The 23,008-nt window shown below is 34.4% G+C and overlaps 3 protein-coding genes and 1 non-coding gene across 5 annotated transcripts; 2 read left to right on the top strand and 2 right to left on the bottom strand.

Moving 5' to 3' along the window:
• Positions 1–4,302: 4,302 nt before the first annotated feature.
• On the bottom strand, positions 4,303–6,407 carry LOC126708852 (U-box domain-containing protein 4-like). The gene is made up of 2 exons (XM_050408825.1): positions 5,252–6,407; positions 4,303–4,607 (listed from the first exon to the last, which is right to left on the bottom strand). Exons 1-2 carry the CDS (start codon positions 6,230–6,232, stop codon positions 4,524–4,526), a joined length of 1,065 nt encoding a protein of 354 aa, XP_050264782.1. The 5' UTR covers positions 6,233–6,407; the 3' UTR covers positions 4,303–4,523.
• Positions 6,408–12,107: 5,700 nt separating this feature from the next.
• TRNAT-AGU (transfer RNA threonine (anticodon AGU)) lies at positions 12,108–12,181 on the top strand. The gene has a single exon. It is a non-coding gene; the product is annotated as a tRNA-Thr (tRNA).
• An 81-nt stretch (positions 12,182–12,262) lies between these two features.
• LOC126709839 (mitochondrial outer membrane protein porin 2-like) lies at positions 12,263–16,376 on the top strand. Of its 2 annotated transcripts, none has more exons than XM_050410186.1 (6): positions 12,263–12,452; positions 12,527–12,594; positions 14,944–15,054; positions 15,136–15,225; positions 15,316–15,524; positions 15,910–16,376. In XM_050410186.1, the coding sequence occupies exons 1-6, from the start codon at positions 12,401–12,403 to the stop codon at positions 16,214–16,216; spliced, it is 837 nt and encodes a 278-aa protein (XP_050266143.1). In that variant the 5' UTR covers positions 12,263–12,400; the 3' UTR covers positions 16,217–16,376. The 2 variants fall into 2 exon arrangements, with proteins under 2 accessions (XP_050266143.1, XP_050266144.1); XM_050410187.1 differs by having other exon boundaries at positions 12,265–12,452; positions 15,139–15,225.
• Positions 16,377–19,687: 3,311 nt separating this feature from the next.
• On the bottom strand, positions 19,688–21,190 carry LOC126709723 (F-box/kelch-repeat protein At5g43190). Its single transcript, XM_050410054.1, has one exon. The coding sequence runs from the start codon at positions 21,051–21,053 to the stop codon at positions 19,833–19,835; it is 1,221 nt and encodes a 406-aa protein (XP_050266011.1). The 5' UTR covers positions 21,054–21,190; the 3' UTR covers positions 19,688–19,832.
• Positions 21,191–23,008: the final 1,818 nt, after the last annotated feature.

Raw genomic sequence — 23,008 nt, 5'->3', positions numbered from 1 at the left:
TGGTGTTAATTAGAGGCTTCGTTAAATTAATCTGCAAACACAAGCGGGCATAGCTACCTCTTAAACCAGATGCTATGTAAGAATTAATTCTCAACACCGGCCTAATGGCTCTGCCAATTTCCAGGAGAGCAGAGTTGTCATAAAACTCAATGGGAAGCTCTAGGAGCCTCACCCACACAGCAATTGAGTTGAAGCTCGCTTCCAATGCTTTAAAATAAGGTTCTCACGGCCTCATTGCGAGAAAATGCTCCCCAATAAACTAGGGGCCTCCTCACAGCACCTTATCATAATCAACATCATCGCTGAACTTAATCAAGAAAAAATCTTTGCGTAGATCCACACAGTCCATCCTAGCCACTGGTTACCACAAAGCATTGATCTTGAAAGTGAGATAGTTGTAACCCACGATTCTGTTAAACACTTTCACCATGAAAGCCTTTGACCATGGAGCCCTGATACGGGACTTTGTCTCTTTTGAGAGTTTAACTTCCACCATTCCTTCAATGAGGTCTTCTAGCTTAGAATCTGATTCAACATCAAGGTCCTCTCCTCTAACAAAGCTGAAAGCTTGAGCATAAGCTCTTGGGATATACCTAATAAGACTGTCTCTATAACTCAACTGGCTATGGGGCTGTGAGAACGGCCTAGCCCAACTACTGTCTTTAAACTTCTTCACACTCCTATCTAGTTCCGCTTCTTCTTCTCTCGATTGTTGGTCTTCGTGATGGAATTCCGGTTCCATTGGTCTCTCTCCTATTACAATAGTTTGATTCGACTCAACGCAATAGCAAACAAATAATTTTTGTAGAATTGGCGATTGATTGCGGGTTTTCGACCTTCAAACTTGATAATTATTTATATATTGGTGTGTGTGTGCCTCCAACCCCTTCCCTACCATTGGAAAATATACGGCATTAACGACCACAAATTTGACACCATTGACCACATATCTGCAACTAGAAAAACCAAACTCTCTTAATCCATTGATAGACCTTTTTTTTTGCTAATCTCTCTCACTATTTAGTTGTCACCCCCTACTCATTGAAATTATTGCATTCAACCATCAATCTAAGAACCTAATATAGTGAAATTGTCCATTTAAGTCCAACAATGACCAAATTTTCATCACCCAAAATGATCGAGTCAAATGAAGGGTTCATTCACAATTTGATTGTTGCCGACCTGTTAGAGTTTTGCTATAACAAATACTTGCTAATTCTGCACTCTAAAAGTAACAAATATTTCTAAAAACTAATAACTTTTCCTCCTTTTTAATATAAGGAATTGATATTTTAATCTCCAGTCAGACTATTTTACCCTCTAAACTTTAACTATGAGATACCCTGAAAATCTTTTGACCCAATAGTATTATGAATTAAATCTTAGACCTTTAGGTTTTCGTCACACCTCGAACTAGAAGTCTACCACCCAAGTATGGTGAATTCACGAGGATGTTAATATTGTGATTATCAATAAGAGAGAAAAAACCGACCTATTTTTTATAGCATATTCCAATAGATTCTTTTCTCTTGATATTTTTTTCTAGATTCAACCACACAACATCATTCCGCGATAATAGGTATACAAATTGTTAGTAAATCAAGGGAATGCCAATAATTGAGTACTTCGAATTTCGAAATTCAAAATATTCGTTACAAATAATCAAAACAATTGCTACCTGTCACCATTTTATTTGAAAATCCACGAATATCAGAGGAAAAAAATGTACAGACAGAGAGAGAGAGAAATTGGAGAAAAAGATAGGACATTAGCCGTCAATGAAGGGACCCAGACAATGACATAAAGATTGTTGTACTAAACGTCTATAACTGCAATCAATAACTGATTTATAGGACAGTCGGTGGATGAATTGATGGTTTCAACTTTCAAATTCAAGCCTTCAAAAGAAGATCGAAGGTTGGTATTTTACTTAGCACGAACAAAAATTTGCTTACGACACTCTTTTCTTAACCCAATCTATTGGTTTCCCACGCGAAACACATGGGCCGAGAAGATTCAAAATTCCTCATCTTTTAATTTTAAAATCGTTTTTTCTTTTCTTTTATCCCAATTGAACTTTGATATTTGCTGTTCATTTGTCGCCTTAAGGAATAAAGGAGTGATTAGTAATCATTTTAGTTTTTGTGGTAGCTTGTTCTTACACCTGTCCATTATGCTTTTGTCACTTCTTGAATTTAATTTTTGGTACATGTATCCATTTAAAAAAAAAATAAAAAACATGTTTACCTTTAAAGGAAAATTTTATCAATCCATTACCTAAAAAGTTGGATCAAATTTTTCAAAGAGAACTATTTGGACTTTTCAAAATATCATGGACATAATTGTAGTTCAAGTAGCAATTTATTTTTGGATAGATAAATAGTAGGAGACAAGGATGTAGGGTTCAAATCACAGACATATCATCACAAAGGATGCTAGAGATTTAGGATGACAGACAAGTCAAAATTTGTATATGAGTTAGACAAACATAAATTGTAATTCCTATTAATCATACCTTTTGTTGGTGATATGTTTAATTTTCAAAAAGAATGTGCAAGGCAATTACAAGTGGCATTGTAAGTGGTTAACACATGTAAAAGAAGAATATTAAGTACACAACATATTTAAAATGCATAGATAAAGTGGTAGCAACAAAATGCAAAAGAATAATTGAAGTTTGAAGATTGGTGTGGTTACAAAAATATAACTTGACAAAGATAACATACTTGATTTAACGACTAGTGTTATGAAATTAAGGATGAAGCACCACATGGCAAGGGTAATCATCAATAACCATCAAGACCTCAAAACTCATTTCTTGAAGCAAGACACACATTCAATACATCTCTCACTTGTTATTTTATTTGTCAAACTCTAGTTTAGGGTATGACGTAAGACATTAATGCAATTAAGTAGTTCAATTGTAATTGCTATTCTTTTTTTGCACCAAAAAAAAAAAAAAAAAAAAAAGAGACGAAGATATTAAGAGACGAAGATGTAGGGTTCAAATCACAGCATCATAAAAGATGTTAGAGATTTAGGATGACGGACAAGTCAAAATTTGTATATGAGTTAGACAAACATAAATTATAATTCCTATTAATCATACCTTTTGTTGGTGATATGTTTAATTTTCAAAAAGAATGTGCAAGGCAATTACCGTTGAAAGTGGTGTTAACACGTGTAAAAGAAGAATATTAAGTACACAACATATTTAAATTGCGTAGATAAAGTGGTAGCAACAAAATGCAAAAGAATAATTGAAGCATGAAGATTGGTGTAGTTACAAAAATATAAATTGACAAAGATAACATACTTGATTTAACGACAAGTGTTATGAAATTAAGGATGAAGCACCACATGGCAAGAGTAATCATCAATAACCATCAAGACCTCAAAACTCATTTCTTGAAGCAAGACACACATTCAATGCATCTCTCACTTGTTATTTTATTTGTCAAACTCTAGTTTAGGGTATGACGTAAGACATTAATGCAATTAAGTAGTTCAATTGTAATTGCTATTCTTTTTCTTTTTTTTTTGAGAAACCTATTCTTTTTCTGTACCCCAAAAAAAAAAAAAAATTGCTATTCTTTTTCTTTATGCAATGTAGTTTGCAACTTATTAAGATTCTTAGATTTTCAGATTTATGGATCATTTTAATTTGCTTTTATTTTGTAGTTTAAGTGTTTTCCATCAATTTAGTTGTTACTTGTCAATTACTTTGATAATTGTTGTAGTTTAATTCAACATCTTAGCTTTGATAAGCCAAAAGTCCTCTTCATTAAGACAAAACGAACTCACATCTTTTCAGTTCAAATTATAAGTTAAAAGGTCTTGGATAAGTTTAGTTTTTTTTTTTCCTTCCTTGGATAAGTTTATTGATACTTAATTAAGTCACCGATGTAGTTAATAATCACATTGATACCAAAAGTAATAGGGTTTAAATAGGTTAATGAGTACGAGTGTACATGTTTAATTTTAGATACACAATTTTTTATTAGCTTAGATAATGAGTCATATAATGAAGTATAAACGAAAATGATTACTATGGTCTATGGGTTATTCTAATCTCATTTGGAGGAAAAATTTACACTCTTTTTTTCTTCAGATGAAATTGAGGAGTGGATATATTTATCTAAATCCATAATATTTTGTTGTTGTTTTGATAAAATATTAGAAATTCAAATCCACAATATTGCAAGTACATTTATTGAAGCAAAATCCTCATTACTCAAAATTATTATATATTATTTTCAAATTATTTAATTTCAACTATTCAAATCGAACTGCAAGATGAAATCACACCAAATAAAATTTATACTGAGGCATTTTCAAATCCAAAAAAAAGAAACAGATCAAACCAAAATAGAAACCAAACTCAGATCTCTTTTTTTTTATCACAATCTTTACAAGCTCGCACGTTACACAGATATTTACATTTTTTTTTTGGGGTTTCTCTCTCTTCCTGCGTTTCTCATTTTAACCGTTTGTGTACAAAGCGCAAGCATTTGTGGGGCCTCTTATACTGACACCGCTGACGTTTTGGCAGTGGCAGCGACGTCGCCGGACCTCGGTTGCCGTAGAAGCTCTATCAATGTCTCCGCCTGTCCCCATAAAGTCACACACAAAATGATAAATAAAACCTCCATCCCATCATATACAACATACTATAAAAAACACTTAATACCATTATTAATATTAAGAAAGACAAATCAGATAGATGTGATTGTAATAACCACTCCACTGAAAAAACACTTATTCTGTCCCAACTTTTTCTTTTTTAACATAAGAAATTGGTATTTTATTATGGCAAGAGTTTGTGTTGGATTCGTTAGGAAACGGACATTTGCCCTAAAGTGTAAAAATTGATACGCTGAGCACAAGCCTTAATTGACGAAACTTTACACCTACAAGTTTCGGTTATGACTCGGACCAATGAACCCGGAATGGTATATAAATGTGTCCCATTTATAATAATAAAAAAAAAAATTATCAATAAAGAAACTTAAAGAAAAAGACAGTCTAACCAAAAAGAAAAAACAGGTCGACATCGCAAGGCAACTGACGTGGCAAAACATGGTTCTTGTAAATTTCCATGAAATGGCAATGGCGAAAATACTCAAAAGACCCATATCCATGCAAGTAATTTTCAAAATAAAATTTAATTTTAAAAAAAAATTAAAAATGCCGTGCCATGCCGTGCCACGTCAGCGGCGACGAGTCATGTAAGCATAGCATTCTCTCTTACCTTTTGCTTGGCGCGATTGGTGCCGGACTGAGACAAAGCCACGAGGGGAGGAATCGCTCCTTCGCGAGCCACCATAGTACGGTACACCACACTGTCCTCACAGACCTGTAACAATATCGCCACCGCGATCTCCTTTTGCCTCTGGGAACCGACCTCTACAATCTCGACCAACACCGGAATTCCACCTTCTTCAACCAAGGCTGTTCTCGCGTCCGTTACTGAAACCAGTAGGCTCAGTACGTACGCTGACTTGTCCACCATGTTTGACCCGAAATCAGCCATTAATTCCACCAACGGCTTCATGATTCCAGCATGGACGGCTCTGATCTTGTTTTCCTTTACAGAGCACAAAGAGTACAGAGCCGTCGATGCGTCCTTCTTCGCGCGAAAGCCGCCGCTTTCTAGAAGATTCACCAGCAGCGGAATCGCTCCTGACCGTCCGATTGCGGATTTGTTCTCGTCTACCTGAGAGAGTCGAAGCAGAGCGCAAGCCGAGTTCTCTTTCGCCGTCGGAGTTCCCAGTCTCAAAGCTCGAACCAGTGGCTTAATCGCGCCGGAGAAGGCTATGATCTCCTTGTTCTCGTCGCAGAGCGAGAGATTCAGAATCGCCGTGACGCCGTACTCTTGGAGCTGAGGATCGGCCGAGGAAATCAACGAGATTAACGGCTTAACCGCGCCGGCTTTCACGATTTTGACCCGGTTTTCCGGCTTGTTCTTCGCGATGAGTCTGATCTCCATGGCCGCTTGCTTTTGCTCCTCAATCGAACAGGACTGGAGGTCAGAGACGAGTTGTTGGATCAACTCGTCCGAGTTCTCCGACGCACAGGCCATGGCGAGCTGCCGGCTCTGCGAAGAAGTCGACGGAAACTCGCCGGATCTATCGCTGTTACATTCGCTAAAAGCTGAAGAGTCCTCGTTAATACTCAAATCACTGAAATTCCTCCCCATGTATGAAAAACTCGGCCGATTCTCTGTTTCCATGGCTGAAAATTCCTACTATCAGAGCATCAGTAAAATTCGGGTCAAAAAGGAGGATCCGGATTGTGAAGTTAAAATATCCGGGTTTAGATTAGGGGCTGAAAAATAAGAAGCGAAGTTGGAGATAATTATATATGAGATGGAATTGGAGAGAGAAGAGAGAAACACACACCTGGACAAAGGCGTTGGGGCTTGAGGTGACACGTGCAACGAATACTGACCGTATCAAAATCTCTCTTCTTTAGTGGGCAGAGCGCGTGCGAAATTTCTCTTTAAACGCGTGCATAGAAGTTTCGCTCTACGATCAAAAAAGGCATTTTCGAAGTTGTGTTGTACTGTTGTGTAATGGACTGACTGACTGGGTCTTTTTTTTCTTTTTCTTTTTTTTCTTGCTCTTTGTGTGAAAATAGTATTGATTTTGGATTTTTCAATTTTGGACTAAAAAAGAATGGATTTGGCACAGTAAACAGTAGTGTGGTACTCTTCGGTACTCCCGCTTGCTAGCTATTGTGCCACGTAAATGTCTATATGCTGTCGATGTTAGTTTTTTTGTTTATCGTATCGTGCTGAATCTGCGGCACATGCTGCCCTCAATCATGAGCATCTACAGCTCAGGCCACGCCCGGTGCAGGTGATCATACAAACTTACAAAGTAAGCTGAATATAGTCATATACTATACCACACAATGCACTTATATGTACTACATGTACTTATGTTTGTTTCAGCTAAAAAAAAAACATGTATTTATGTTTGTGTGTGAAATTGCTTAAGGTATCTTGGAGTTTTTGTCTTTCATAATTGGCTATATTGGGACTTATCAGGGCATTTCTTCTCAAATTTAAGGTTTAAGGCAACAAATTTAAAAGAAATATATTTAAACTTGGTCAATAATTTTGCATCTCAATATAATCTAGTTTATTAATTAAATGCAGTAGTACTATTTCTTTTTGGGGGTGAAATATGAAATTGATTGAAATAAAGTTAAGTAGTACAAAGTTTAGGGTATTATTCATGCTTACAAAATTTCAAAGTGTTCAAAGATAAATATTCATGTCATCAATCAATTGTTTAACTTTAAGCTTTTGTTGTTTAAAATAAAACATAAATGAAGAGTTTATGGATTGATTAGTAAATAACATTTGATTGATATAAAATTGACATGCATGTTAAGAACATATAATTTAACAGTGAGATTTTCAAAATATGAATTTAATAATAAGTTATTGAATAATATAATATTACTTACAGTTACACTAGGTGTAACTTAAATATATCACCCCACATATTGATTAGCCAGTACAAACTACAAAACGTGGGAGGATTAGAATACAACACAAAAAGATCATTACAAGTATTTATTTGATTAGAAACCAACTCTTTTGTCATTCAATCATATAAGAGAACCAAATGTTTTTTATCAATCTTAATTACCTATGGTTTAGCAAGCCATCCAACTCGTGAAGGCATCATTTTGGGCTCCACTCAAAAGGCTAGAAGCCAGTAAGATTAATAGTTATTAAATTTTTTTATTTTTTTAACGTGGGGCTAAATTTGTTGTATATTAGAAACAACAATTGCGAGTAAAAAGTCAATTACATACTAAATTAAATAAATAAATACATTATTTTAATTTAACTTTTACAGGATAGTTTGATCTTGTCTGCAGCCGTTAGTGACAATAACTGGCCAAAACTTTTGATCAGTGACTTATTAAAAGCTACCTAGTGGTAGCATAAATAATAAATTCTTCATACTACCTTATGAAGCATGCAAAGACAAATAAAAATATTAGATTATAGGTTTTTTTTTTTTTTTTTAAGAAACAAACACACACACACAAGGGAGAGGGAAAGTGATTTTAACACAAAGGCACACCACAACTCCACTTACCATGGCTTTTGAATAGAGTTGTAGTGTGTCTTTCTATTAGAATCCCTTTCCCTCTCCCTTGTGTGTGTGTGTTTGTTTCTCAAAAAAAAAAAAAAAAAAAAAGATTATAGATGTAAGAGCTCAAAAACAGCCCCCAGCCCACTTAGAGTAGTGATGCTAAGTATTTCTGGCCCAATACAATTAATTTATGAGAGAATGGGCTTGATAGGTCAACTATAATGCTCTGTATGATCCATATATGAAATTAATGGAGTTAAGGCTCGAAATATGATAGAGAGAAACACAAAACAAGTATAAAACACTTCCTCGGCCAAGGCCGAGGAGGCAACGTTCATATACAATTTGCTTAAGTCTTGGTATAAGTTGACGCTCTCAACGTTCATATACAATTTGCTTAAGTCTTGGTATAAGTTGATGCTCTCTTCCTTCTAATTTAAGTTCTATCGTCCAGCACCTTTCCTAGAGGGATTCATTTTCTTTATATAGTCCCTTCTATCGCATTTGAGGCTTCCACCTATACGTCTTTGGGTAGCAATTGGGATACTTGTCCCATTAGGACTCTGTTGGAGGTGGTAGAGAGTGTTGTGAGCTATGAAACTACTGTTCAGGTGTAATTTCCTAATTAATGTGGTCAACTAAGTTGGTGTCATGCATTGAATGTGGAGATGATGGCTACTTTCCCTAGATATTTCATCTTTTCTTTACTTGCACGTCTCTGATATCTTCCATGGTGCCCTGTTTTTTGGTGCAAGTGGCCAACTAAGGTATTCTCAAGGTGCATTCGTTCCTTGGGCTCTTCAAACGATTAGTCTCTGCATTTTCCATCCTCAGACTTTAGTCCACGTGCTGGGTCTGGACTAGTGTGGTCTCTGTGTCTTCCCTCCTCGGACTTTAGTTTGCGTGTCGAATCTAGATTGGTGCACAAATGGGTCTTTTCCTATCCTCGGATTGGGCCCATGGGTTGTATGTTGTGTTTGGATCCTTCCTTCCCACTATAGATATTTAATAAGTTAAAACCACTTAATTCCAAAGAAATGGTTAAATATTTTTTTATTATTGTAGTCTCACTGGCTTTCATGCTTGGCATAACAAAAATTAGACATATAGTACAAAATTAGACTACAATTATAACAAAAAGTCTACTACCACAATTTTTGTTATGTCGCAAGTCGTGAGTGGTAGACAATTTCTCTACCCCTCAAAACTCACCACGTGGTAAGTTGTGGACTTTGTTGTGATACCAGATTTATTGCAATTCAAAATTAATTTGGATTTGATTTTGATTATAATTATGCTTCAACTTTAATATGATATATATGATGTGAGCTTCATTGTAATGTTGAAGAGGCATCAAACAGGGTGTTACCGTGTACCTAATTTGATGCTGTAAAGTTTGCAAAAAATTTTGTAAAATTTTAGTTGAAAGGGAGAAATGCACTCGCTAATATGAATGATCTTTCTACATACTACATTGCAATTGTGAAGAAAAAGTGTTGCGCTACATCATCTAACCTGTAACTCATTTGTGGTCTTCCAAATTTTTTTTTTTTCTAATCCTTTTTTTTTATAGAATAATTTTCAAATCCATTGATTGTAATCTGTAGGACAAGTCCCATTGTACTGCTTTCCATATATGCATTTTCATACAGGATGGTCCATGACAACAGTACTGCAGTTTTTACTCACAGCAATTGCAGCTCACCAAATAAGTGTGGTTTTTTATACGGAGTTTGATGTAGCAACAAAACGCAAATGCAAATTTAATTCTGAACATAGACCTAACCTACAATTGATTGGCTAACAAGTACATAGTTTAATGTACATAAATAATGAAATTAAAGTTCCGAAAAGGTTTTCAGTTAGTTTTTTAAACACAACGATAACTGCCATACTTGTAAATCAGTGAATATTAAACTCATTCCGCATCTACTTTGGGAGATAATGTCGCATGTAAAATAATGCAAGAAGAAGTGAGCGCCACCAATAAAATTAGATTAACTAGTAATGGACATTTGGATTTTGGACCAAACCAAATAGATACGACTCTTATTCATTAAAAAAAGAAAAAAGAAAAAAGAAAAAAGAAAAAAGAAAAAAGAAAAGAAAAGAGAGCTACGTCTCTTTTAGTTATACATTTTTGTTTCCATGGTTGCCATTTGCTGCCTACTGTAGTCATGACATTTTGTTGTCAAGAAAAATAATTCTCTCTAGTAAAATCCACGAAATATATTAATAAATTCAATCATTTTCCATAGAAGATTATAATTTATAATGCGAAATAAAAGAATGGGTACTCACTACTCAATGGAAAAAAGTAGCTGTTAATGTCAAATGGGTACTTCCCAACTAACCAAAGAAATTTATTTTTCATGTCACAGCCTTCACACTTAACCCTGACACATTTTTCCTCCATAAGAACCGACTTTTATTCCTTAGTCCTAACCAGAATATTCTTACCAGCTTTAATATTCAAAACTTGAAATATGAAAGAATCATGAAATTTTTAAAAAATATCATAGAGTAGATGTATTTGAAATAAAAACACTAGGCCACTGCCCTTAAAAAAGCTAGTTAGTAATACATTTCTCAACGGAAGATCGACTTTGTACAAATTAAAATGTTTCAAAGTCCTCATTTTCCCATGTGCAAGAACTATTTCCAATTTATTATTAAGCATTTCCTGACTTCTTGTTTGAATTTGTCTTATATGAAAATTCAACAAATTGGTTTGAATTCAGAACACACCTTTTATTTTATTTTATATATATAACTTTACTTTCTTTTGTTTTAGGTAAATTTATTCAAACATTCATTTTTGCATAGTTAAAAAAAAAAAAAAAAGTTATATCAAACGGGCACAAAAAAAATTAATATGTGACGATGCACATAAAGCAAAAGAAGGAAAAGAATGAAGAAGAAGAAGCACAATTAATAAATACAAGTATATTCGAACAACCTTCTCAAAAAAAAAAAAAAAAGAGTATATTCGAACAATGTATGACAATAGGTATAAGTATATGAATTATTGCGATTAGGCACTTGCCAAAAAGAAAAGATGAGAGCTTTCTATATGAATTATGAAAGCTTTGAGAGGTACTGGAAGGAACAGCCTCCGGGTTTTTAGTTTCTTCGGAATACAATTATCACAAGCTGGCTCTCATCAAATTATTAAGCAACCTTTTTACATGCTCATCTTCAGGTCCACCTTATTTAGATTTTAGGTGTATTTGCAGTACCGTGCATTGTGTTAACTATAGTCTATAGTGTCATCAATTCAATCATATTATTAAAAATAAAATAAAATTATAGTCATCAATTTAAGGGGTTCAATTCATGTTGGGGAATTTTAGCTAAGTTAGTCTGAAGCATCACTAAGCAAACAAGTGGGAATATTATCTCATAAATAAGAGTAACGCTAGAATCACAACTTGCTCACGCGGCAAATTGTGAGTGGTGGAGTTGTGGATCCACCACTTTTATTTCACCATTCATGATTTGCCAAGTGAGCATGTTGTGGTCTTAGCATTTTCCATACTTTTCACATGCTCATCTCCAGGTCCACCATATTTAGATTTTTGGTGGATTTGCAGTACCGTGCATTGTGTTAACTATAGTGTCATCAATTCAATCATTTTATTAAAAATAAAATAAAATTATAGTCATCAATTTAAAGGGTTCAATTCATGTCGGGGAATTTCAGCTAAGCCAATCTGAAACATCACTAAACAAACAAGTGGGAACATTATCTCATAAATAAGAGTAATGCTAGAATTATAACTTTTATCACAATTTACTCATGTAATAAATTGTGAGTGGTGGATTCACTACTTTTATTTCACCATTCACGATTTGCCAAGTGAGCATGTTGTGGTCTTACTATGTTTCCATAAAATATTCATTTTCCGCTGAAATTTGTTTATGCTGGATACCAAATTCTTAACGATTAGCTACGGACATATAAATAATAATTGATCACCATAAACAAAAGCTCTCGTAGCTCAGTTGGTTAGAGCACCCGTTTAGTAAGCGGGAGGTCTTGAGTTCGACTCTCAACGAGAGCAAATTTTTTTTTTGGTTTTTGGACATCTTCGTACGATGTCGTGTCTCTTTCTGAAATGTTTCTTTCGTTGCAAGAACATTTTTTTTTTGTTTCTTGTTTTTTGTTAAACACTGAAAGCCGAAAGCAAAATTAAGGGTTTATATAAACCCAAGACTCTTGTGTACAAAAACCCTCTTTAAACCCAAAATCCATTTTCCACTCTCTCTCTCTCTCTGCAAATATGGCGACCAAGGGTCCTTCACTCTTCACCGATATTGGCAAGAAAGCCAAAGGTTTATCTCTCTCTCTCTCTCTTTCACTCTCTCTAATGGCGTTACAAGTTAGTGATATTAGCTCTGAATTGCAGACTTGCTCAACAAGGACTATGGCTCTGACCTGAAATTCACTATCTCCTCCAAAAGTGACCCAGGACTGGTACACCCACTTCCTCCTCTATTCATCTCACTGTTTCATTTTTCTTAAAAAGATGTTATTTTTAACATGTTTCTTATATGAATTACTATTGTTCTTGATCGCTGCCATTTTTTTTGGTTGGTTTTAATTGTTAACCCGATTTCTTGATTGTTAGTATTATATACATGTTGTGGTTACAGAATTTGTTTGATATTGTTCTGCTTTGGTTTACTACATTTGAGTGTCTGTTGGATTTGTTGCTTTGGTCATGCTTATGACTGTATGGTTATTACAACATTACTGGATTTATGTGAATTGTATTCATGGGTCCTGAATTGTTTTTTTGGAACATCATGGAGCCTTTTTTGTTTGAAACCACTTAAGAAGGGAAGGTCACTAGTTTTTTTTTGATAGGGGGAAGGTCACTAGTTTGAATCGCCCATTTCCCATTTCCATTGTGGCTAAAACGTACTGATCTTATGATTTGAATAGAGAGACTGAGAGAAGAGTGGAATTTGGAAATGAGTACGAATTTCAGTACTAAGAACTTTTTTTTTTTTTTAAATGGCAAGACTAACATATGAGTATTATTGAATAAGTATTTGGTCAAAGTTCATGGGGCCAACAAGAGTCTTGTAGCTCAATTGGCACCTTATGGTGTTTCCAATGGAGACATTCAGTGTTCAAATTCTCTCACCTCAATTATCGACTTATCAAAAAAAGTTCATGGGGCCACATTGCTAATGCTACCACTGAAAGCAAATTGGGTGATTTACTGATTAGAATATTATATGTGTGCATGTATCTATGTATTGATGTCATTCTTTAAAAAGGAGGTTAAATTACATTTTTAAACTTTATATTTTAGGTGTAGTTACATACTTACAAATTAAACCCTAAAGTTTAACACTGTTGCTTATGCATTACAGTTTCTTTCAAACTGAACCCTGAACTTTTAAGCCCTGGACTGTTTTGGATTTGATTTGGGGGTTTGATTTTCAGATTTAATTGGGTTTTAAAATTTAAAAAAATTAAATTAATATGATTTCAAAAGTTCGAGGTTTGATTTGAATCCAGCCCCTAAAATAGAGTTTATAATGTAATTTTGCCCCAAAAAAGGTGTGTATGTATATATATATACATATTTATAGCTTATATATCCAATAGTCTGAATCATGTTAGATATGCCATGAATTTTCAAAATAGACTTGGTTTAACTAGTTTTTCTTTATGGTGGTTGGGGGTGGGGGGGTGGAAGGGGAGTGGGGTAGGTACTAACATTCACAGAAATAAATAACTAACATTTTTAGTGCCTACCTGTCAGATAAGCTATATATTTTCAAAATATACTTGGTTTTTAACTAGTTTTTCTTTTTGGTTAGGAGGGGGGGCCGGGTTGGGGGGAAGGGCAAGGGGAGTGGGGTAGGTACTAACATTCACAGAAACAAAAAAGCTCACATTTTTAGTGTTTACCCTGCGAGGAATTGTTATATAAATCACTAAACAGGAATTCAAATGAGGTTTATGTAGAAGATGTAGTCCCCCAACACCCCTCCCCCACACACACACCCCCCCCCCCCCCCCCCCCAAAAAAAAAAAAAAAAGGAGGCTTTGAGAAAATATATTGTGGCCCTAGATATTGTTAAATGGATAAAAAGTTTGTGGCCATGTGAATTAGACTCAATTTGATGACCGACTAATGAGTTACTGGCTCACTTTTCACTTTCTTCTTTAAGATTCTTGAACATTTTAACTTTGAAGGATGTGGTTGTAATGGTTTCAATTTTGCGTATATGATAATTGGGTCTTCAACAAGCAGTAAGGTTGGTCATGCACATATAGAGTCACTTTGATAGGGGAAAGAGTGCATCATTATAAAATTTGATGGTTAGTGTGAACTATAAGGAAAATAGAATAGCGCATTTCCAAACTGTATCAGTTACACAGCAAAGCTTTTGATGTTGCTTACTTTGAATTGGTTTGACCAATGCTTAGTGCAGAAATTATTATGTTTGTTGAAAAGAATAGATGATCAGATTGTCCACTCCGTCTGACATTTTCTTTTAATTGATATTGTTCTAAAGCTATTCTGGGCTGGTTCTGGAAATTACATCTCCAAAATCATGTAATGAGATTGTTGGTCAAAACAATGTTCTTAGTAAACACTATTCAGTTGTGGATTTGCATAACTTTAATTGTGAATTGTGTCTATTTAATGTGCTTAAAGATTTCCTAGTTTAGATAACTGTGACATTGTATTTTCCTTGAGCTTTATATTAACTAGAGTCATACCTTGAATGTGTTATTTTCTAATATCCCCTTCTGCATTGATATCAATTGATAGTGATTATCTTATTTCTTTAACTCCAGGCCCTTCGTTCAACTGTGGCAAAGAAGGGAAGTCTCTCTTCTGGTGACATAGGAGCGCGATACAAACATAAGAATGCTGCACTTGATGTCAAAGTTGATACAGCATCAAATGTATTTATCCTCACCTTCTTTCTCTCTTCGAAATTTGAATTACAATTTGTGTTGTTTCTAATAAAAGTCTCTTTGGTTTAGCAGGTCTCAACAACCTTCACTGTGACAGATATCCTTCCATCCACAAAAACTATTGCTTCATTAAAATTTCCTGATTACAAGTCTGGCAAGGTACCAATTTCCTTGGCATGTGGACAGGATGTGAATACACAATTTCTGCAACTCTAAAGATTTTATAGCTGTACGTCCTTTCTTTGGCAGTTAGAGGTTCAGTATCTTAATGAACATGCGACTTTCACTACAGCTGTTCGTTTCAACCAGTCCCCTTCTGTAGATTTTTCGGCTACCTTTGGTACCCCCAGCATTGCCTTCGGAGCTGAAGCTAGGTACTTGACAGCTTCTGGCAACTTTGCAAAGTATAATGCTGGTGTGAGCTTGGCAAAGCCAGATTCCACAGCTTCAGTTATCTTGTAAGTTCCCTGTGTTACTGAGCCAGATTCATCGTTTGAGTAGTTCTGTTAAGTTGCTCTGTGAGGTCATTAACTGAAAATTTGCCACTAACAATTTAACCCTTGATGCATTTTTTTAAAGTAATCCATATATATGGTTTGTAATTACTTCCAGAAGTTGAAATTACTTGGAAGGGAACTTGGGTTATAGTATAGGACTAAGGAGACCACATTTCTATGGACATTTTCTATATTTATGTTATAGCATTAGAATGTGCTTAAATGTAATGACACCAAATAACACTATTTGTACTTATATTTTAAATTTAAAATATATTAGAGCACAACATGGAAGCCAGTCAGGTTTTATGGTGCGGTAGATGACTGCTCTCATTTCTTTTTGCAGGGCGGACAAAGGAGATTCATTAAGGGTGTCATACTTGCACCATCTAAAAAAGCTAAATGGAGGAGCTGTAGTGGGAGAGGTTAGTAGAAGGTTCTCCTCTAATGAGAACACTTTAACAGTTGGATGTTCGTATGTGGTTGATCATCACACGGTAGTGAAGACAAAGCTCAACAACCATGGCAATCTTGGGGCTCTTTTACGACACAAGCTTACACACAAGTCCTCCCTAACAATTTCTGGTGCATTTGACACCAAAGCCTTAGAGAAAAACCCCAAGTTTGGGTTGGCACTCTCTCTGAAGCCTTGAACTGATATATTGATTTGAGATAGGGGAATTGCAATTTGATTAGTTTCGTACAGTTATGATTTGTTGATGTGGTTCAGAATGAAAAGATTGAACTACTAGTGTTATAGATATTTTTGTTTTCTTGATGGCTCAATTAGATGCTTGAGTCACAATTTTCATACCCTCCCTTTTTTTCCAGCTCTCTCTCTCTCTCTCTCTCTCATGAGGAATTTGCTTGTCATCTTGCATTGGAATAGTTCTTATTCAACTTATTGTGGAAGAATATATTTGATTCTTCGTCTTTTTACTATCATCAAATTGTTGATGCAATAAACAATTGCCTGGATTCCATCAAAAGTGACTGGGATGTCGCATGTTACCTTCTCGGTTTGGGCCTATAATTCTCTTGTAAACGTCAATCTCTCGCTTAGCCAAAAATAAACAAAATGCTTTGAACTTTAATGCAGGGATGACCTAATAAAAAATTTCAAAGACTATTAACAGGAAAATCTGTTACTTAAGGCTTAAAGATAGAATGATGAGGTAATAACATGAATAAAAGTCAAATCTGTTACTCATGTTTGTCATTGGATTGATTGAAAGTTGAAACAGACAGCCCCAGTCGAGTTCTTGGGTTATCTTGCCGCTCAGTTTGTTCTTAGGAAGCTACTGTTATTATATTTGTTGTTATTATATTATTATCCTAGCTCAAGCTGAAAATGTAGTTATGAATGACGCGTGAGAGGGACACTCAATTATTTAGCACAAAATGAATGGATGGTGGAATGCAGGTTTTTCTTTGATTTTCTTTCTGAGTTAAAATATTCCGCGCCTATAAGCTTGTCTCTCTCTGATTGGCCAAGACCTCTATGAAAAGTCCTTTGTTTATAACTTCATAGATTTGGAATAAAGGACGCTTGCAAATTTCTATCTTCATGGCCTATTGGCATGGTGTAAAAAAAGGAATAGTCATGTAAAGTTGGCCTGCCTTTCTAGAATGCTCGACTTTGAATTCTAATTTTGTTAGATATTTATCAGTTGCGGTATATATATGATCTTACACCAAATAATAGACGGGTTTACAAGTCCACCCGTGTGACTAGTAAATGCTGTTAAATGTATTATTATTAGTAACGCGATGTATTATACCATGTTGTATATGCTAGTGGATGTGAAAGGGAAGTATAGTATAGAAACACCGGGAACACGAGAGTTACGTGATTCAGCCTTGTTGACCTACATCCACGGAAGAATCCCTTAAGGGTTACATTTTTATTGTATAAGAGTGTAGTACAATAACCTGTGTTACAATAAACCATAATATGAGTATATATAATAGACTAAACCCTAGACTAATAAACTTCTAGAACAAGTAGGAGACTTAACTTACACACAAAGTAGAATTAGACTTGGATCTATTACATTAGACTAATATGACTAATATATCTCTAACAAATGCGAACAAATTCAAAGATAGTAGCCATAATTATTGCAGGAAAAAACAGATTAAGATGATAAGCCTTAATCCGAAATGACATGTAACAATAAACGGGAAGAGAGTGTCATATGAAACACACAGCAAAACTGCTTACTCAATTTTCAGTAATAAATGCGTACTAGGTGGTCAGTGGCGCAAACACGGAGGACATGCTGCACTTTTTTCCTTTTTTGAGGCAAACTTATCTACAGTGTTTAAGGTGCATTAGCTTTGGGGTCCCCAAATTGCTATTTTAGCCTCCAAGACAAGCATTTACCTTGATGAGTACTATATCTAAAATATTTAACAATTAAGCTACAGTAAGTTTGTATTTTTAGACATTACTGCTCATTGTTGCTAAACTTAAAATTGTTTATTTTATTAACTTCTCACACTCATTCTCTCTCTCTCTCTCTCTCTCTCTCTCTCTCTCTCTCTCTCTCAGCATATGAGACGGAGACGGTAGAGTTATATTATTTAATTGAATAATTTATATTATTTTAATGAGTTGTAAAATTGGGATGTTGGGTGACTTGTAAAATTATATTGTAAAATAGATAAAGTTACGTTTTAAAATGTAATAAGATGACAAAATTTTTAACAATTGAATGTGAATGCTCAAATTCTCCGGTTAAATTCAATCATGGTTGCATTAACCTATGCTTAAATTCTTGGAGTCTTTTGACTGAATATTGTAAAAAATGAAATTTATTTGTGATATAGGTACTGTTTAAACTTATTTGTCAAAATGGGGAGAGAAGTGAATTTTGGTAACACCAATACCGAAATTCTTAGAAAAAGTAGGAGAGAGGAGAGAGAAATGATGTGACGGATGTGGAGAGAGAAAAAGAAATTTCAACAATGACATTGCCAAAAAAAAAAAAAAAATTTTGAATTGCCGAAATTGGAAGATTAAAAAGAAAAAGAAAAAAAGAATACTGAACTGTGGCAAAAGTAATGTTACGGCCACACGCTATTTTATCATATTTTTTACAAACTGTTGTTATAGCCAATTTTACTGGTTCTCATTAGTGCCTACCAATAAAATCAATTTTTTATTTACTAATAATCACTTATCACATCAACAGTTTATGAAAGTTTTTGTAAAAAAGTTTATATCTCTAGCATTTTGCCAAAAGTGGATGATTAAAAAAAAAATACTCAATTGTGGCAATTGAATTGCCGAAATTGGAGTTAAAAAATAAAAACCTTAATTGTGGTAAGATTAATGCTACCGCCACACTTTTTGGAGTAATATTATAGAGATACACTTTTAGTCATCCAAAAGTGTGGTTGTAGCGTTAATCTTACCACAATCAAGGTTTTTTTTTTTTTTATGTACTCCTTCAATTTCGGCAATTCAATTGCAACAATTGAGGGTTTTTTTTTTTTTTTTTTTTTTTTTTTTTTTAAATCATCCACTCTTGGTAAAATGCTAGAGATACAAACTTTTTTACAAAAACTTTCATAAACTGTTAATGTGATGATCGATTATTGGTAAATAAAAAAGTAATGTTATTGATAGGCACTAATAAGAACCAGTAAAAAATTGGTCATAACAACAATTTGTAAAAAATATAGTAAAATAGCATATGGTCATAGTACTACCTTTGCCACAGTTCAGTTTTTTTTTTTTTTTTCTTTTATTTTAATCTTCCAGTTTCGATAATTCAATTAACACAATTCATTTTTTTTATATATATTTTTGGTAATATTATTGTCAAAATTCCTTTTTCTCACTCCCCACCTGTCACATCATTTCTCTCTCCTCTCCCCTACTTTTTCTAAGAAGTTTGGTATTGGTGTTGCCAAAATTCACTTATTTTCACATTTTAACAAATAAATTTAAACAGCACATATATCACAGATAAACTTCATTTTTTTACAGTACTCAGCCAAAACACTCCAAATTCTTGTTTTATGGTTGGTTTTCTTTTTTTTGTGTGGTCCTGAAATCCCAGTTCCAGTAACCAAAAAAATAGTCTAGAATCATAAAAACTGATTTCTGTAAAACAGAATCAAATCTGAAACAAAGCTCTATTAACAGAATCAAACTTAGTTGCCACAGTTCATATCTATCACACTTTATTATATAAACAAAAGTGAAAACCATCAAATAAAATACAGAAGTGAAAGCAAAAGACAAGGAGAAAATGACTGTTAAACTGGAGCATACAATGCTGGAACAAAAGAAAACCACCTGAAGCCACAATTACATTTGACAGGCAAAGAAGGGCATTTGGGCAGCCAATGCCAAGTCCTCCTTGACATTTTGTAATACAAAATCTCAGGCCATGTATTGCAACAAACACAGATCATCCCCTGATGCCAAAAGCAATAAACATGCTCATAATTATGGTAACAAACAGACAAGAATTTCCTACAGATCATCTCTGGCAAATTCTCCACCTCCTCCCAATTCCTTGCTTGGTCCAATTCCCACATCTTGATAGCCCTCGAGATCCCATTGCTCCCAACTCCACCAATCAAATACAATTTCCCTTCACCACAAACCAACCTCACAAAAGTGAGATCCCCAGGCAATTCACTATTAAGCGTCTCCCACTTCCCACTCTCCAAATCAAAACTCACCACTGAAAATGGCTCTGGGGTCGAAAAGTACAAACACCCATTAAAGAAAACACCCTCCTGGTGATAATTATCACTCAGAATCGGATCAAAGCCATCGAATTTTCTCCAAGACGGATCATTTGAGTCATAAACAAAAGCAGAAAAATTCGAAAAGGACCCAGTTGAGAGCATGAATAATTTGTACCCAACAGGCGTGGAAACCAAAGTGAGAAGCTCAAAAGCAAAAGGGGAAGCTGGGAACTTGATGATTCTTGAGGTCCTAGCCAAAAGATTGCACACAAGAAAAGAAGACGAGCTGGGAAGAGAGAAACAAAATAGTCCATTGGAGGTTGAGAGAAGAGAGAAAGAAGGTGCTGTAGATGCTGCTGGTAGCAAATCAGAGTGGGAAAGAGCTACGCTGCGCCAGGCTCCAAGGCCAGAGTCATACAAAGGGAATTGATTGTAACACTGAGGATGAGACAGCAAAAGAAACGAAGAAAAAGGCAAAGAAGAACCAGAAGAGTGTCTAGATATAAAAGATGGAGAGAATATAAGGGACTTGAAATTCTTACAGGTTGATCTCAGATTCAAGAAGGCCTTCAGAGGAAGAAGAGATAGGATTTTCTCGAGAAGTTCTTCAGGCATTCGGCTCCATATTTCAGGATCCATATCTGGTTTGGTCATTGCTAATTGCCTGTTGAAACTGGAACTGGAACTTGTGCTTTGTAGGTTTTTGAAGTTTTTCTTTTTCTCTTTTGAGAACCTGTTCTTTGTAGTTTGTACAAGTCTTCCTTTTGTATTGGAAGACATTGACCTGCGTTGCAACTTGCAACAGTTGTTAGGTTTCTCTCACGTCTCACCTGACCTTTACTTCTTTTATGAGCTTAAAAGCTTTTATTTTTTGATGAATAGAAAACTTTATTGAAGCTAGAAAGACAAAAACTGAGCAATTTTTACGTTCGTTCGGAGTGAGATAAATGATGTTTTTACTTCATTTATAATGTAATGGTAAGATTCACCGTAAATGTGTGAGAGGAAGTACACTACTTTACGATATACTTCGAGACAAACAACAAAGGCACACTCTCTCACAAAAAAAAAAACAACAACAACAACAACAACAACAAAGGCACAGCCTTACACAAAATGGCCAACCTCCTCCATAATTATATTAACAAAATCATCAGGGCAATCCCCTAAATCAAAGGATCCAAAAACTAAATTAAGTAATGACTGAGAAAAGAGCTTAAAAGCTTTTTATTTTTTATTTTTTAAGCATGATTTATTTATTTACTTATCTCATTAATTCAATCTATATTTGGAATTTTATTCAGGCTGATCCTAATGAGATTCGCATGGATCATAAGCGGATCTATATAATAGTAGATAGATTGTCTCTGAAATTCTCTTACCAATCCACGACAAGACAATTTTTTTTCTTCTTAAATTTAATACACAATAAATCGCTTCTAGAGAAAAAAACCCTTCAAATGGACATGGTTGATATAAAGAAAACTTGTAAGTGGACCTGCTATTACGCCGGTTGTCATTTTCGTTGGTTTAATAATATCTTAAGTCATCGATTCTTTAAAAAAAATAAAAAAAAATCTTAATTCATCGAAAATAAAATTGATAAGCACACATTTGGTGCGATGGTCACTCTACAAGTATAAGTACTTGTGGGGTGTGGTGGGGTGTGGGAGGCAAGGGCCGGAGTTCAAGTTTCCAGAAGAGAGTTTCACACACATATACACTTAAATTAAGTTAGAGTATAATTCTATCTTGTATAAAAAAAATACTATTTTTTCTCTCAAAATCATATCATATACTATATAATAAAAATTGAGCTTAAAAATTGTGCTTGCACCAAATGACTAAGGGGCTGTTAGAGTTTAGAAGTTGTGGTTGCATCAAATGGTGGCACGGAATTTCAACAAAGTGTTAGATAAAAACAACTTATTTGTCCTTATCAACTACTATTTTATCGTTTTCCTATTGATGACATGTTATTGCAAGGCCAACCAATCCTACCTCTCCAAAGTGAAGAAAATAAACCGTCTATAAGTTAAGAAAAGAAACTGACTATAAAAAAAAATTAGAATAAAAGTTGGGCTTAAAAGTTGTGATTATGCCAAGTGGTAGTACCAAATTGCAACAAATTTTTAGATAAAAACAATAGATTTTTAGATAAAAACAACCACTTTTTAGATAAAAACAACTTATTTGTTCTTATCAACTACTACTATATCGTTTTTTTCCATTGACAATGTGTTATTGCAAGGCCAACCAATCCTACCTCTCCAAAGTTAAGAAAAAAAAAAACCGTCCATAAATAAATATAAATTAATAGGGTCCGGTTAATGTGTGCCCTTAGAGCACATATTAAGTTTTCTTTTTTTGGAAACATTTTCTTGGAAATTGAAAAAGCTGTTATTACTTTTTCAATTCTCGAGAAAATTTTTTCCAAAAATGGAAATTAATGTGTGCCCTTAGGGCACACATTAGTAAAATCCAAATTAATAAAATAAAAATTGGGCTTAGAACTGGGAAGAGTTAGACACATTGAGTTGGAGAGTTATATTTATGTATAATCCTCTTTTATATATTATTATTATTATTATTATTGAGATAAAACCAATCTTCATTGTGAATGAGTTAACTATAATAGCATTTCCTAATTAGCATAGATGGTAGTTTTAGTTGCATACGAATAGTTCTTATTTGAATTGACTCTATTCAATACTTTTTGGTATCTTCTTGCTATT

The sequence above is a fragment of the Quercus robur genome, chromosome 12 (assembly GCF_932294415.1).
Source record: "Quercus robur chromosome 12, dhQueRobu3.1, whole genome shotgun sequence".
NCBI lineage: Eukaryota > Viridiplantae > Streptophyta > Magnoliopsida > Fagales > Fagaceae > Quercus > Quercus robur.
The sequence above is the reverse complement of the archived record's forward strand: the minus strand, read 5'-3'. Positions and strand labels throughout refer to the sequence as shown.

Bases quoted from the DNA above. Each gene is read 5' to 3' on its own strand.
- LOC126708852 (XM_050408825.1), bottom strand. From the start codon at position 6,232: ATGGAAACAGAGAATCGGCCGAGTTTTTCATACATGGGGAGGAATTTC. The intron at 4,608-5,251 runs GTAAGAGAGAAT...TTATGGGGACAG, and splicing joins CCAATCGCGCCAAGCAAAAG to GCGGAGACATTGATAGAGCT.
- LOC126709723 (XM_050410054.1), bottom strand. From the start codon at position 21,053: ATGTCTTCCAATACAAAAGGAAGACTTGTACAAACTACAAAGAACAGG.
- LOC126709839 (XM_050410186.1), top strand. From the start codon at position 12,401: ATGGCGACCAAGGGTCCTTCACTCTTCACCGATATTGGCAAGAAAGCC. The intron at 12,453-12,526 runs GTTTATCTCTCT...TCTGAATTGCAG, and splicing joins TATTGGCAAGAAAGCCAAAG to ACTTGCTCAACAAGGACTAT. The intron at 15,055-15,135 runs GTATTTATCCTC...TCTTTGGTTTAG, and splicing joins AAGTTGATACAGCATCAAAT to CAGGTCTCAACAACCTTCAC.